Source organism: Vulpes lagopus, chromosome 3, assembly GCF_018345385.1.
Source record: "Vulpes lagopus strain Blue_001 chromosome 3, ASM1834538v1, whole genome shotgun sequence".
NCBI classification, from domain to species: Eukaryota; Metazoa; Chordata; class Mammalia; order Carnivora; family Canidae; genus Vulpes; species Vulpes lagopus.
Genome location: NC_054826.1, coordinates 53,483,483 through 53,498,510, shown reverse-complemented (window position 1 = coordinate 53,498,510; position 15,028 = coordinate 53,483,483). Strand labels below are relative to the sequence as shown.

The window sequence follows — 15,028 nt, the reverse complement described above, 5'->3', positions numbered from 1 at the left end:
GGCCCACAGAGCTCGCTGGCCGCGTGTCCGTCTCTGCTGGGGCCTCCCTAGGGAAGAAGGACAGCAGGCCCGCCAGCAGCAGGGGAGCCCCCGCCCGGCCCAGCCGCCCGAGCCCCCCCCCCACCGTCCTTGTCGGCCTCAAGCCCTGGGGGCAGGTGCAGTCCCTGCGCTGCAGGGACACACGCCCTGTGCCCCAATTCCTGACCCCAGTTCCTGCAACCCCACCGCCCCGGGGGGACCCTGCCGCCCAGGGGAGGCCCAGCTCCCAGGGAAGGGGATGATTGTTCCCTGTCTGGAGCTGGCCCTCCCTGGGTCCCCTGACCAGAATGTTCCATGGCCACTCTCTCTACCCGCTCTCAGCCGGGCGGCCCTGGGCCCCCACCCTGCGGAGCCTCCCCCGGGGCCTCTGGGAGCCCTGCTGCCCTGAGGGAAGGGCCAGGGAACTTTTCAGAGCAACTCACGTCCCTTGAGGCACAAGCCCCTGGCCTACCGACCCTCAGTCTCCACCCCACTCTCCGCTCGGTCTCCAGGCTGCTCCTCTGATGTGCGGGCGGGGGTACACGCGCTGGGGGGTCGGGGGCACCCAGAGGGTGGCTATGCACAGCGCTGCACGATGCCACCGGCAGGGACGGTCGGGCCTGCGGAGGGGGCTGCCCCTGGCTCTGGGGGCCCAGAATCCCCATCGTCCGCGGGTAGGATGAGGTGCCCCTGCAAGTGGGGCTGGACAGGGCTTTAGCTGTCCAGCCCGGGTGCACGTGCCTGCGCTGCGGCGAGCGTGCGTGTGTAGGGAGCAGGTCCTGGGGAGGAGCAGGCCCCGGGGAGAAGCAAGTCCCCAGGGAGAAGCAGGTCCCAGGAGGATCAGGTCCTGGGAGGAGCAGGCCCCCTGGGGGAGGACCTGCATGCTCGGCCCAGAGCGGAGCCCGGAGAGCCAGGCCGGACGTGGGGACCAGTACTGGCCATAGGGATCGGTGCAGACCCACCTGGCCCTCCGAGGGCAACCGATGGAGGGGTGCTCCGTGCACAGTGACCCAGGGGGCCCCCAACAGGACCAGGCCCCAACAGCGCTTGCGCTGTTTTCCCGGCCGTCCTGAGCTCCCGCAGCCAGGACCTCACCTTCCGTCCCAAGCCAACCTCTGGCTGCCTTTCTGGGACCCCCAGCACCCTTGCCATCCCTTCGAGTCTTGTTAGTGCCCCCAAGTGGCCCCCAGAACTCCTTCTTGGGCTCTCTGTGCCCCCCACTCCTCATCAGAGGCCCTGAACCATGGCTGCCCTCGGAAGTCACTTGGGCACCTCCCACCCCAGAGAGGACACCCTGGGGCCCCCACCTGCTCCTGCAGGGTCCCTGGGTCATCCATTGGGCCCCATGTACCCGGGGATCTGACATCCTGTGTCGTCCCCAGGTCCACTCTGGAGCCTGTCACCTGCCCACTTGTGCCCACTTGTGCCCGCTGTGCCCCTATGACTACTTCCCCCTCCTGAGGGCCTTTCCTCAGCCCTGGGGACATGTGCCCTCTCCCCCACCCCCGGTCTGAGCGCCCCCTACCCTGGGTCACTCGGCTAGCCATGGCCCTGGTGTCAGCAGGCGAGGCAGGAAGAAGCTGCCGGGAGCCACCCTGAGCCCAGCGGAGTGAGCCCCGGCCTGGGCACGACGGGAGGGTCAGGGCCGCATGGGGGGTGGGGAGTGGTGGTGGTGGTGACTGCTCTGCTGCACCGGCAGCCCGACCCCCCGCACTCGGGCTGACAGTGTCCCGTCCCCACCAGCCACAAGGCTTCCAGAGGCGGGCCCGGTTCTGGGGGTGCCCGCGTCTAGCCCAGCTGAGCTGGATTTCTCAGGGGCTACGATCTTCCGGTGGAGCGCCAGGGGCCAGCCGCAGAGCACGCTCCTGGCAGAGGGTGACGGGAGCTTCTGTGCCAACACTCTACTGAGGGGGGTGTGGGAGGGCGTGGGAGGGAGCCAGGTAGCGGGGGCGCCCAGGGGCCAGGGCGCGGGTGTGAGGGCAACCGGAGCAGAGGGGGCCTCATCTGGAAGGTGGGGTGGGCCAAGGAGGGCAATTCTAGGGCAGGGGTGCTGAGCGAGCTGAGTGCTCTGGGAAGTGAGGAGGAGGAGGAGGAGGAGAGAAGAGGCAGGGGAGAAGGGAGGGGAGGCCAGCTCCTGGGAAAGCGGGTGGGGAGTGGGAGCTAGGGCACATGCGTGGGGCCAACATTAGCTGGGGGGAACCCACACCCCGCCCACAGGGCTGTGATGGTTACTGCAAGGGCAGAGGACGGCAGGTGGAGGGGTTGCTGGCCTGTCAGCAGGAGGGCAGTGTGCCCCAGGAGCGAGGTCAGGGGAAGTCGGGGGCTGCCAGCAGCGCCACGGTGAAGGCCTGCGGGTCCCCGGCCACGCTCCCCCAGCCAGGCCTCAGGGCAGGCACGGGGCTGCTCTGGCCAGCTGAGCACAGACCCAGGGACTCAGCCTGTTCCATCCAGAAGGCTGGTTCTCCGTCCTTGATCAGCCTCCTCCATCCTTCCAGAACCTTCTGGAGAGTCTGCTGACTCTCACTCTTAGCAGACCACTGGTTGGGTTTCCCTCTGGGTGCCTGCACCCCACCGCCCCGCCTGGTGGGTCAGCAGGCGTGGCTTTGTTCCCCCATGGGTTGGCGTTCAGGGCCTTCACTGCAGCCTTTGACCACTGGGGATGAAGGAACGAGCTGCAGTGGCTGCAGCTTCTCATTCTTTCCTCGTTTATTAATTTCCCACTTCTGGTTTCCATCTCGGTCAGCAGGACCAGCATCTGCAGATCCGTCTCTCCGATTACTCCATTTTTTTTCCGCTTCAATTATGTCAAGTCACATTACATTTCTAATTTAATGCTGTTTTAAAAACTTTGATCTTTAAACTCTGCCATTTTCATAATTAGTTGTTCTTGTCCTTGTAGTTTTTGTTTCTTTTTAAATTTTGCTTGAACATTTCACACACTCTGATTTTAATTTCCTTTTTAGGCTGCTTTATTATCTCTACTTTCTGGGCTCTGAGTCTCTGTTTCTCTCATCTGTGGGCTCTCTTTGGGTAGAAACCTAGGACTTTTTTTCCCCTTTGAGCTCATCTTCGCAGGAAATGTTTTCGACGAGGCCCCCAGGACCCTGGGCGGGGGGTGGGGGGAGGTGTCCCCAGGGGGACAGGATTATGTTGGTTTTGCTGGAACCTGGTGGATTCTGTTTGTTAGATCCAGATGGACTTTAATGGCAGCGTCTCAGGTCATATTTTCCCTGCCATGCCCACCACACTGCTGACCCAGGACCCTAACTTCCCACAGGAGCCTGGGCCACATGGCCTCTCTCCGTGTCCCGCTCGGGCCGGGGATGAAGATGGGGAGCATGGCCCATCGCGGTGACACAGAAGGGAGTAGAGCCGGTCCTCTGCGCACCTGCACACCGAGGCCTTCAGCTCGTCGGGCCCAGACTCTTGACTCAAAAATCTCACGCTCGGGCGTTCAAGCCACTCACTGCAGTGAGTTGACTTAACGTCAAGTTTCCTCTTCTTTCTCCTCCTCTTCTTACATCTAGGGCAATTAGGAAATGCCTTTTCTTATTGTTTTGTCTGGAATTTGTGTTAAAAGTCATGCTAGGCACCGAGGCTTCAGAGGAGGCGGGTGGGTGTGAACTTGTGTGGGCGCCCAGCCTGCGGGGCATGCATGTACCCCCCCCACCCCGGGAGCCTCCAGAAGGCCAGGACAGGCACAGGAGAGGCAAACACCTGGTTCCATCCATTGGGGTCAGAAGGTTCCCCCAAGCGTGTGATGCAGAAACGGGGCCAGAGAAGTGCAGCCTATAGGAGTGAGACGACTTGGGTGCTGGGCCCTGGGCCTGGGCTGGAAGGAATGACTGTGGGTGAGAGGCCCCCACGGGATTAAAACCAAGAGGCGGGAGTAATAAGTCAGTAAGCTGGGTGCTGGCGAGAGGGAGGTGACAGCCTGGGGCCGGGGAGGCAGCTGGCCTGGGCAGGGAGGCGACAGTGCTGGGCGGGCCAAGCCTGGGGCTGGGGTGTGTGGGGGCAGCAGCAGCCCGTGGCGCGAAGTCCTGGGGGGCACAGGGCAGACGGGTGCTGAGGTGGGGGCCCGGGTCGGGGCGGCGGCGGCTCCCGACACGGGCGGGCCTGGCACTTGCGGGCCCCAGCCCGGTCCACTCCTCTAACGGGAGCCTTGGGGGGGGTCACGCGTGTCTGCGCGAGGCCTGGGGCTTGGAGGTGCGCCGAGGGGTCAGGGCACTGCAGGCCCCTCCCCTCCAAGTACTCTGCCCTTTCTCCACGTTCCCAAGACATATCTGTAGAATAGGGCGAAGTCGCGTCACCGTTGCCAGGTGACAGTGACACACGATGGGCGTGCAGTCAACTGCGTGGTGACCCTGAGCTCTCCGTGGCTCTACGGAGACTGAAGTTTTAAACCGGGTTCTTAAATGGGGCTGGTGGCTGACTGTGAGCTGTGAGCGCCATCTCCTGGAACAGCCTCCTGCCACACCGGCCGCTGACCTGTACCCGCCTTGTCATTCGGCACCGGGCACCTGAGGCCCAGGCTACCAGGCAGCGGGAAGCCTGCAAGGACTGCCCATCCCCCGCCAGTGCCTGCTGTGCCCTGGGTGCCCAGGGGCCTCACGCACTGAGCCCCTGCCTGCCCGGAGTGGGCGCCCGCCTGGCCCCTGCGACAGTGGGCCTGCCCTGAACCTCCGCCCCTCATGACCGCAGCCTCTGCTGGGAGCCGGATCGCGTCCTGGGGATGCCCACCCAGCACCCGTGGCCGCGGGAAGGAAGGGTGAAGGTTCCGATTTCCAGTTCCAAGGAACTGCGTGTTTGCACGGAGAATCCAGGTCACCTTGGGGCTCACGGGCTGCACGCGATACCAGGCACTGTGTCCGTCATGGGAGCCCCCAGATTCCCACAGGAGCTGAGGCCCCCACGGTCTTCAGCTCATTTGTCAAAGAGAAGGAGGAGTCCCCGAGGTCCCTTCCTGATCTGGCCATCGGACCTGAGCAGTCTGGTCCGCACCCGGCCCTGCCTCAAATTCCTAGAAAGCTGTCATGCCCAGCTGCCCCTTGGGAGCCCTCGCCATGCATGTGCCCGTGCGTGTGCATGGGTGTGTGTTGTGTGCGCGGGTCACTACACACATCACCACGTGCAGCCTCCACACAGCCTTGTCTCTGCAGAGGTGAGAGTGACCTGCCTGTGGTCACCTGGCTTGTCCCTGCCGTGGCGTCTTCACGGGGCCGTGTCCTCCAGAAGCCAGCCCTTGGAAGGGGACACCCGGGAGCGTCAGCTGCACCCCCGTCAGGCACCCGCCTTGGCACGTGGCTCTAAGGGGATCGCATAGTTAGGTGAGCTCCCTGGGGGGTCCCAACATGACTGGTGTCCTCCCACCGACACGGGACTCACGATGTGCAGGCAGGAGACCGTGGTCGCGTTAGACAATGTGGCCTGGGTGGAGGCAGTGGCAGGTGCGGCCCTGAGGGTTGGGCCCCTTCTTGGGGCATCAGGGAGCGGAGGACGGTGGGAGCAGCGGTAGGAGCGGAGGGTGCCGGGCACCCAGGCACAGCTGCAGGCGGCGGGCCCCGGCTCAGCTCCGCTCACTCCCGCTCACTCCCACGCCGGCAGGGGTCGCAGGGATGGAGCCCGCACAGTGCCAGGCCGTCGGGCGGGCTGCCTCGGCACTTGAGGCCGGAGGGCAGAGCTGGCTGGGGGCACGTTCCCATGGGCCCGTGCTGCCGGGGACCCCTGGTTGCAGAGGCACCTCCTTGGGCCCAGGCAGGCACGTCCACTCTGTGCCAACAAGACCTGCGTCCGTGACTCCAAGTGTCATCCAGGGAATGTCTGAGCTTTGCATCCTTCGCTCGGAGACAAGAGGGATGTCACCCTTGCTTCTGTGGGCGGCCCCCCATGCCTCGGGCCGGAGGCGGAGCCCCGGGAGCCGTGGCAGGTGCAGCGCTAGGCGGGCCTCGCTCCGTTGGGGGGGGTTGAGACCCTGGGCAGGGCTCAGGGAACGGGGCTCATGGGTCGGGGTCGGGGCTCAGGGCGCGGGCCGGGCGGCCCCCGTCGGCTCAGGGACGAGCAAGCACCGACGGGCCTTGTTCCCGCGGCCACGAGGCCGAGGCTGGCGGCGTCCACCATGAATGCGCCTGGCTTCCGTGAGGTCCTGATCCCGGCCCCGGTCCGCCCGGCCACAGCTGCCCACCGGCAGCGGAACCCAGCAGCCGCCCTTGGCCCGGGCCCGCCGTGGCTCTAATTCCCTCTCTGTCCGCACACGCAGCGGCTCCCCGCTTGTCCCACACCGCGGCTGCGGCCGGCGTCTCCCCGGGCCTCCGAGGCCCCGCAGTGGGGCCGCCGTGGACGCCGCGTCTGTGGGCTCAGGGGCGTGTGGCCTGCAGACCCTGCCCCTGGGGTCCCTGCCCCACCCCTTCCCGCCCCCTGGGGTCCCCGCCCCACCCCTAGGATATCCCCACCCCGGGTGTCCCCATCCCTGGGTGGCCCACCCCCAGGAGGGCAGCCCGCCCCCAGGGGTTCCCCCCCCCCAGTCTCACTCCACCCCACCCCCCGCGGGCCCCCTCTGCGTCCACGTCCTGCATCTCGAGGTGCGGGAGCCCCCGGCCCGGAGCCTGGCGTCAGTACCCAGGGCAGCCTGAGAGCAGCCTGCGGAGAACGGACGCGCTGCCGGAGCCCCCAGGTGGCGAGGGCCACTCGGCTCCGTCCTGTCCTGCCGGGCAGCGGACACACACCAGGCGGCGGCGGGGACCATGGGGGGGGGCACCGCCGGCAGCTGCAGGGTCTCGGGCTCCGCAGGGCCGCCCTGACGGCCACCCCCCCCCCCACGCACACACCAACCTTACCAGAAAACCTTTTATTTCTTAAAGAACGACGGTCAACCCCCAAACAGACGACAAACCCCAGCCTGACATAGTGACCTACACTCATCTCCAGGAATTCCACCCAGAACTGGAACCGGAACTGCGACCAGCCAGGATGGGAGGGTGAAGGCTGAGGGACTTTCATTTCCTGTCAACAGGGGGTAGGAGGGCTGTTGGGACCGCAGGGGCAGCTCTACAGACTCAGCGACACCTCAGGGTGTCTGCAAGGAGTCGCCGCCCGGCAGCTGCAGAGCTTTCCATGCCGGTCTCTGTCTAGGGCACATTCAGGGTGTGGAACACCCACCCTGGACACCTGAGAACATGCCGTGAAGGAGGGGAGACTAGTCAAACTCTGCATAACGTTAGAGAAGGAGACAGCATCGTATTCATATTTCAGAGACGTTGGGGGCTTTTTTTTTTTTTTTCCAAGAGTAGGATCTGGCCCCCACCCCTGGCGTCACAGGCCGTGGGGCTGGGGGAGCCGTGTCCCTGCAGCAGCAGTACAGACAGCGGAGCGATGCTCTGCAGGCAACAGGCTTGTGCAGAGCAGCAACTAATTCCAGCTCCGCTGACTGTAAACCAAGACTCAATACAGGTGTCTAATTTAGTGCACAAAGGGCTCTTAATAATCTTGGGGTTTTGGTGCGTCGGAGGCTGGGCTACGGGGGCGGGAGTGACAGAGCGGTTCCGCAGAGGGCGCGGGGCGGGGGCAGCATCCTGGAGGGCAGCCTGGAGCAGATACGGGGGGCGGGCTGGTACCGAGAGCAGCAGCTGCTGAGGGGGAAGCACTCCTGGGGGGCCGGGAGGCAGATCCTGGGGCCACAGGGCAGGCGCCTGCAGGGCTGGAGGCTGAAGTTGAAGCACCGGCGCTGCGGGAAGAGGAGACACTGTCACTGAGCAGCTGCTGTCAATGCACTTGCCAGCAGGCTGGGCCACGGTGCTCCTCATACAGTAGCCTCGACGGGTGTGGGCAGGCCTGCTGGTCCCCCCAGTCCCCACACAGGGTGGGTGCACCGGGTGCATCTGTAAACCTGTCCCGCGCTCTCTCACCTGGAGTATCGGCTGGGGGCCGGGTGAGTCACGAAGGGCACAGGCCGCTGTGGCCCCAACTGATGCTTGGAAGAACCCCGACAAGCCCTTCAGAACAGCCGGGCTTTCCCTCCCAGGGAGCAACACGACCAGAGCATCGTACCTCAAAGCCCTGGGCCTCGGGTCATAAGGAACCCGGGGCGCCTCCAGCCCAGCGGTGCACCCCCTAGGACGTGGAGCCAACGACAGGCCCAGAGGGATCAGGACCCCGCGCAGGGACACCCCCGGCAGGACAGCGAGGCCGAGGGCTTGGCCGCCTGTCACTCCCTGAGCAGCCTCCACGGAGCCTCAAGGACACACACTTGGTCTTTTCTAAGCAAGTGTTCCTGCTTTTACTTGCTCATCGCAGAGCGCCCGGGGCCACACGGCCCACAGCACGGTGAGCACCCTGGGGAGTCCCCACTGTCTGCGTCCAGCAAGTCGCTGGATCGTTTATCCACAACTTCACCTCTACTCCGCCACCGGCCATCCGGGCCGCCCCGCTTCCTCTCCCCCAGGGCTCCTCAGCTTCAGGTCAGTGCCACGGGACTCACTGGGACCCCCAAAAGGCCACTCTTGCTAGTCCCCACGGCTGGTGCTCTGGAGCACCGGCTCCGCACTGCACTTGCTGCTGTTACACGAGGAATGCGCATCTGTCCCCGCACAAGCTCCGGCCTGTGTGTGTGCGGCCTTGTGAGCTGTGGATGTGGTCGGGGGAGCCACTGGCATTGCCATCCCAGTGATCGCTGGAGACCCTCACACAGCCCCTGGGCTGCACAGGGGTCAAGGTCAGCCTGCCTGCAGGGGTGGAGCCCTGCCCAGCGTCCTCACACGCCCCTCCCTGGGGAGCCCCTGAGGCACAGTGGCAGGAGGCTCCTCCCCGTGGATGCATCATAAGGCCCCTCTGTGTCCGGCCCTGTTTCATCCTGAGGTCTGTGATCAGCTTATTCTGAGAGTAAGATACTGATGCGGAGAACTGTTCGCACGTCTAACACACTGCACAGTGGACACACATACACTCCCCGTGCTTCTCTATCGTCTGGACCTTGTAACACAGGAGTGGGAGCACCGACTGCTGTGAGCACCCAGGTCATTCAGGGCCCTGCCTCCCCCTCCACAGCACAACACACCGAGTCCCTCAAAGTCAGAAGCTCGCAGTGCGGAGCCCGGCACTGGCCTGGACGGCTCAAGGGCACCAGCTCTCCTGCGTCGGCAGATACCCAAACACGGGCTCCGAGCCACAGACTCATCGTGCCGCGGTCACGGGCAAAGAGCAAACACGCCCCTGCCCATGGGAGCACCCCTGGGCCCGCTCACCTTGCTCCTGGGCTGACACCACAGCAACGGCATCTGATTGCAGCACTGAACAAAGTCACACAAGGTGTCCAGTTTCCCCTGAAAAGCAGATGTGGCCGTGAGGGAGCTCCAAGGCACGGGGTGCCCTGCAGAGGCGTGGAGACTCCCTGGAGTGACACCCCGGAGCACCCTGGCCGTGGGCACACGCTGAAGTTGCCCCACAGCCCCCACGGGGGGCAGGGCCTGGGGCCAGCATCGCTGCCTGTCACAGACGACCCTGGGACCTGGAGCACGTGCCCCTCATACTGGGCACCCGGGTCTCCCCAGCCCTGTGCTCAGGGCCACCTGCTGGGCCGGGAGCCCCCTCAAGGACGGGGCCCTGGCAGGTCCCGGCGTAAGGACCTCTCCTTCAGGCCCCGACCTGCGGGAGGCCCTGGTCCCCCCACCTCACTGGGCCCCGAGGACAACGTTGTCAGCTCCGTCCTCACCCTGCGCAGCAGACGCCCGCTCACAGGTGCCGCTGGCATTTCTGGGTACTTTTAATAGGGGTGGGCTGCAGCCAGCCGCCCACATCTGCAAACCCCGGGCTGCCAAAGGGGGGACCCTGGGCCCCAGGATCGTGACGCCCTTTGCCCTCTGGTGCAAGGGATCAGGTCAGTGCCCAGAAAGGTCGTCTCCCCCCGAAACCACAGTTCATGGGATGCATGACCTGGCTGTACCCCATCCCTCAGCGTAGCCTGGGGGTCACAGCACCCTCCCCAGGGCCCCTCTCACCTCTATCCGTCTCATCCCACCTCCTTGGCAAGCACAAGGGACAATAAATGTGGGGCAAGGTGGTGGTACACATCTGCCCATGGGCTCCTAGGAGGAGAAAGCACATTTTACCCCTTGGTGGGCAGCTTCCTGGTACAGACACAGGGTATCTGTTGCCCCAGCACCTGTCAAACACTCGTGACTCAAAACGGGGTGAGGGAACTTGCAAGGACCAATGAGCAGCAGCCTGCAGATGACAGTGTTTTCAATGGGGCAACAAGCAAACTGCTTTGGTTTGCAGACACGGCTTCTGCTGCCCTTGGTAGAGAAGCCTGGTCGGGCCTGCAGGTGCGGAGGGCTGTTGGGGGAATGTGCAGGGCACCAGGCTGCACCCACCTGACCCAGGCAGCTCCATTCTCAGCAGGTGACACTGCACCCTGTCCTTGAACCGCCCCGGGCAGGGAGGCCTGTGTCCTACCAGCTCTGAGGCTCAGGTGCCCTACTCAGGACGCGGTGTCCCCACCCAACTACTTCTCCTGGGGCTGGCCTGGGCCCCTGCCTGGGGATCCACCACCTGTTCCCCTGCCCCTGCTCTGTGCCCACCTGGGCGGGGCCTGCCTCACAGCTGGATGCCAGGTAACACACCCTCCAACCTCCCACCTGTGGTCCCTGACATCCAACCCCAGCCAAGCCCATCTCCTGCCAGGGGACAGGGGTGGAGATCAAGGAAATGAAGCCCAACATACACCAGAGCCAAAGGGGGGATCTGGTCCTGAGGCCAGAGGCTCTTTTCCCAAAAACTCACATGAGACCTGGGGCAGCAGCGCCCCACACTGTCCTCGGGGAAGTGACAAAGCCCCGTTTCTTTGGGTCACTGCACCTGCTGCCGCAGACTACCTCCAGTGTGGGTTCAGGGGTGCAGGCCCCGGAGCAGCCACGCCGCTGACTGGGGAAGGGCTAGGGTCCTCGAGTCCTCCCCAGGGCCCCTGCCCCGCCCCCCCGGGTAGGGCTCCCCTCTGCTGCCCTCTCTGCAGGTAGCTGGGAGGTGGCGGGGCTGGGGCGCAGGGTCCCACAGGCAACAGGAGCCCCTGGGCAGAGGTCGGCGTGGGTGCCAGGCACGCTGACCATCAGGCCCAACGGCAGACTTACCCTTTGTATTATCTGCACTGCTGGTAGCTCCTTGCAAGGCTGGAATGTCAAAGAGACAGGAGCGCGGGCTGGGGGCGTGCGGGGCCGGCTCCACGTCACACAGGAGCCCTGCTCAGCAGCGGGGGGCACAGCAGGGGCTCCGGGGAGCCCTCTGCCACCCTGTGCCTGCGGGTCTCGGCCCAGCCGCTGCACCGCCCTGAGCCTCAGGCTCCCGGGGCATCAGGGGGCAGGACCTGCTGGAGGTTGGGCTGGGAGACGCGCCCTGGGGCGCCTGGTCCTTCCCGGCAGAGGCACCCCAGCCAGTGGTTAGGTCAGCAGCTTGTCCATCACGGGAGATGGGAGCTCTCGCCCGCTCCCCCTCCTCCCACCCACAGCCCTCCTCCTCCCCGGCCTCCCCTGTGGTATGGCAGCACCCACGCCCTCTCCGTGCCCCCACACCCCTCACAGCAGGGGGACTGCCTTGTCCTGCTGCTGTGCTCTGTCCTCGCCTCCCTCTGCCGCTTCTCCCCTTGCACCTGCTCTGGCCCCAGGCCTGGCAAACCCAGCAGCCAGGTGTCTGCCCCGCTCCCTGCCGGGGCCACTGCCTGTCCTCTGCTGGGGCTCTGCTTGCCACGCCCCTGCAGGTAACCTTTTTGCCTTCCAGCCCCAGGTACCAATAGCAGGGCAGACACCAGGCGGTGAGCTCCTGGGGGCCCGGCCAGGGGCAGCCGCAGTCCTGTCTTGGGTGCCCAGCACGGGGCCCGCACCCTGGCCCTTAGTGATGGCTGAGGAAGACGAGCCGGACCCAGGGGACACAGGCAGAGACCCCGTGGGTGTCCGGGGCTCAGTGCCTCAGAGGCCAGGGATCCTCTTGGCCAGCAGGACCCCCCTCGGGGCCCTCAGTGCCTCCCGTAGGACCCGGCCCCTTCCCTCAGCACCAGAGGCCTCCTCTGGAGCTTGGGGCCCGAGTCCTCCCAAAGCCGGGCTGCTGGGAGGCCTCCCTGGGGCCCGGGCCCTGCAGTGGCTTCTCCCCAGCAGCCAGGGCAGCTCACAGGCACTTGCAGAGACACGCAGGAGGCAGGTTGAGCCTTAAATGGGGGCGGAGTCTCCGCTTTGGAATAGAAGCCAGTCTGTGCCTCTGTATGCTCGTGTGATGACCTGGGAGCTGAGGGGAACCTGCCCACAGGCATCTTGGGGTGGGGGTGGGGTGAGGGGCTGAGTCCTGGAGCTGTTGGCATTGTCCCAGGAGATGGCCTTGTGCCCCAAATGACACTCACCTTTTTGCAGCAATGTCGCCAGCAGCACCAGATAAGGAACGGCAGTAAAAGCAGGGCCAGCAGGAGCAGAGCCAGGCACAGAGGATTGACATTTGGCATATTTGAGGTGGCAGGCGGTGTGGGAAGATCGATGTGCGGAGTTGGTATTGGAGGAATAACAGTTGGCACTTCCACCGGCACATCCTACAGACAACACAGGTGTCAGAGAGCCGGGGTGGGTGTGACTGGCTTGGGGGCGCAAGCCCTGTACCCTGCAGTCACCTCCCGCCTGCCTGCCCCAGTGGCCTCAGGTTTCCCCACCTGCAGAGAGCACAGAGCACCAGGAGGCTGGGCTGGACCCTGAGGCACCCTGGCAGCTCTGAGCCACAGATGGCCCTGCTGGCCCCACTCAGAGGCTGGGCCCTGCAGCCTGACAGGGGATCCAGGGCCTCTGTGCTGTGACAAGGACAGTCCTCCCCACGTGCCTCGGCTGACGGCAGCATGGCCCTGCCCGGAGCCAAGTTGTCTGCTTTCCCAGGACCAGGGAGCGAGTGGGGAGCGCGTCTGAGCCCCGGGGATGGGGCGGCTGAGGGGAGGCAGGGTAGGGCCCGTGGGGCTGCGGGGAACTGTGGCTCCTCCTGAGTCCCCCGGGCATGTGCCTGCTGAGGGCGGGCTCTGGGGGCGGGTGGCTCTGAGGGGCAGGTGTGGGCACCGTGCAGACTCAGGGGCCTGTCCGCACTGCCGGGACCCTCCCAGGCCGGCACTGGACACTTTGTGGTGGCAATAGGGCATGGCCGCCCTCCTCCCAGGCACGGTCTTCCCTACTGACACTGTCACCCACGTCCCGCTGCCCTGCCCCCGTGCCCACATGACCTGCCGCTCCGAGGAGCGGGCACCTGGAGCGGCACCTTCCTTTCCATGGGCCTGTCCCTGAGCAGAGCCCCCGGCCCTCCACGCAGTCCTGGGGCTGCCCCCCGCGGCAGGACAGCAGGGGCCTTCAGAGGGGGAGGCTGAGGCCCTCTGCCAAACGACCGGGGGTGCCCCACACAGGCCTGGGCTCGGGGCCGTCAGCAGATGCCCACACGCCCTGGAAACACACCCGGGCTGCACAGGCCCGCGGCTGGCCCCCCCACAGACCTCTGCCTGGGGCCTGGGCCTGCAGTGCCCCAGTGTCCCCCAGGTCCTGGACTCGGCCCCTCACACACAGTGCCCAGCCGGGATGTAGGGTGGGGCCCCGAGCTCCCCGGCACTAGCCTGGGCCAGGGCAGGTGGCTTGGGGGGGCAAGCAGGTGTCACAGCCTCAGCACCACCTCTAGAGTCTGCTCGGAGCTCTGACCGTCCCCTTCCTGTGCCCCCAGGACCCTTGGTTCACAGAGTGTCTGCAGGCCCTGCACAGGGGGTGCGTGTAGGGAGCTCTCGTGGGGTACTCTAGGGCAGCTCCAGCCTGTGTGTGGGGACAGCTTGCTGACAAAGCGCTGAGGGCCCTGGGCGGCCTGCACCAACCACTCCCCCAGGTCCTGGGTCGTGAGCCCTGCTGACTCCCCGGGTGTGTGCTCCTGCAGCGTGCCCCTCTGAACAGCCCAGGAGGGAGGCTGCAGCCTTACCCTGGCAGTCACACAGTTCTTGCTGGTGATGTTAGCATTGCTCTTGATGAAGTTGATGCCGTTATTCAGGCTAACTTCAACTAAGACCGCCCTATAGAACAGAAGTTTCGGAAAGTGACAAACAACCCAGAGAGGCAGTTCTTGCACTTGAGCCCAAGCCACGGCCCACAGCTCCTCTCAGTGTAGTGACTTTGGTCGTTAGGCATTGGGGTCCCCAGGGAGAACCTGGCAGGGGAAGTGGGGGTCAACCTGTACAGTGAACCCTGACCAGGCATGAGGAGCCCTGTGTGGGGTCTGATGCCCTCGAGGCCATGCACTAAGTCTCCAGGGGTAGTGGCCTGGTGTCACCTGATTCCTCTCCGTTTACAGAATTGTTGGCTTAGCTGCAAACAGCTATGTGGAACAGGGGTATGGTCCCCGGGCGCATCAGTCTTTTATCTGCGCTCCTCAGGGGAGGCCGGGGCACAGCAGATCCCTGAGCACGTCGTGTGACCAACAAGACAGTGTGGGAGAGGCCCTGAGCCTCAGGACAGGGACACGTGCTACCTCCAGAGGGGCCTCCACCCTCCACCTACTTCAGGGCAACGATGGTGAGGCCGACTTGAGTACTTACTCATCTGGATTGTCTATTGTTACTCCCGGGCACATCACCGTGGTGTCGTCCATAGTGATCGCTTTTTTATCTACGAGAAAATCAGGAGGGAATACTCAGTGGGTGCAGCCGTCCCCCTCCTCCCAGAGCTCACTCTCTGGTGCACACCGGCTCTCTTCCTGCCCTTCACCCCCTCCCGCCCCCCGCGCACCAGGCCCCGGGCAGTGCTCCGGTTGGAAGGGAAAGGGCCCGCTCCCAAGGACCTCGCCTGGGAAGGCCTGGAGAGAGAGGGACTGTGAGATAAGCAAGAACAAAAGAGTGACAAGTGCAGAGTGACAAGTTCTGCCACAGCAAGAAGTCTTGGGAGGCCCCAAGAGGAGAAGAAGAGGCTGACCCCACAGAGATGCCGACCTACAATGACGTGCCTACAATGACGTAAGCAGCTCTGGCTTGACCAGAGGG

At 64.9% G+C, this 15,028-nt stretch overlaps 1 protein-coding gene across 1 annotated transcript in view; it reads right to left on the bottom strand.

The window, feature by feature from the left end:
- Positions 1-6,034: 6,034 nt before the first annotated feature.
- ANTXRL (ANTXR like) overlaps positions 6,035-15,028 on the bottom strand; it is a 29,902-nt gene continuing 20,908 nt past the window's right edge. Inside the window, exons 11-20 of the mRNA XM_041748485.1 lie at positions 14,588-14,657; positions 13,975-14,065; positions 13,572-13,642; positions 12,692-12,800; positions 12,392-12,574; positions 11,136-11,174; positions 10,008-10,094; positions 9,255-9,332; positions 7,612-7,738; positions 6,035-6,363 (exon numbers count right to left, since the gene is read on the bottom strand). Of these exons, the coding sequence (XP_041604419.1) occupies positions 6,035-6,363; positions 7,612-7,738; positions 9,255-9,332; positions 10,008-10,094; positions 11,136-11,174; positions 12,392-12,574; positions 12,692-12,800; positions 13,572-13,642; positions 13,975-14,065; positions 14,588-14,657 (1,184 nt within the window). The remainder of the gene's footprint in view (positions 6,364-7,611; positions 7,739-9,254; positions 9,333-10,007; positions 10,095-11,135; positions 11,175-12,391; positions 12,575-12,691; positions 12,801-13,571; positions 13,643-13,974; positions 14,066-14,587; positions 14,658-15,028) is intronic.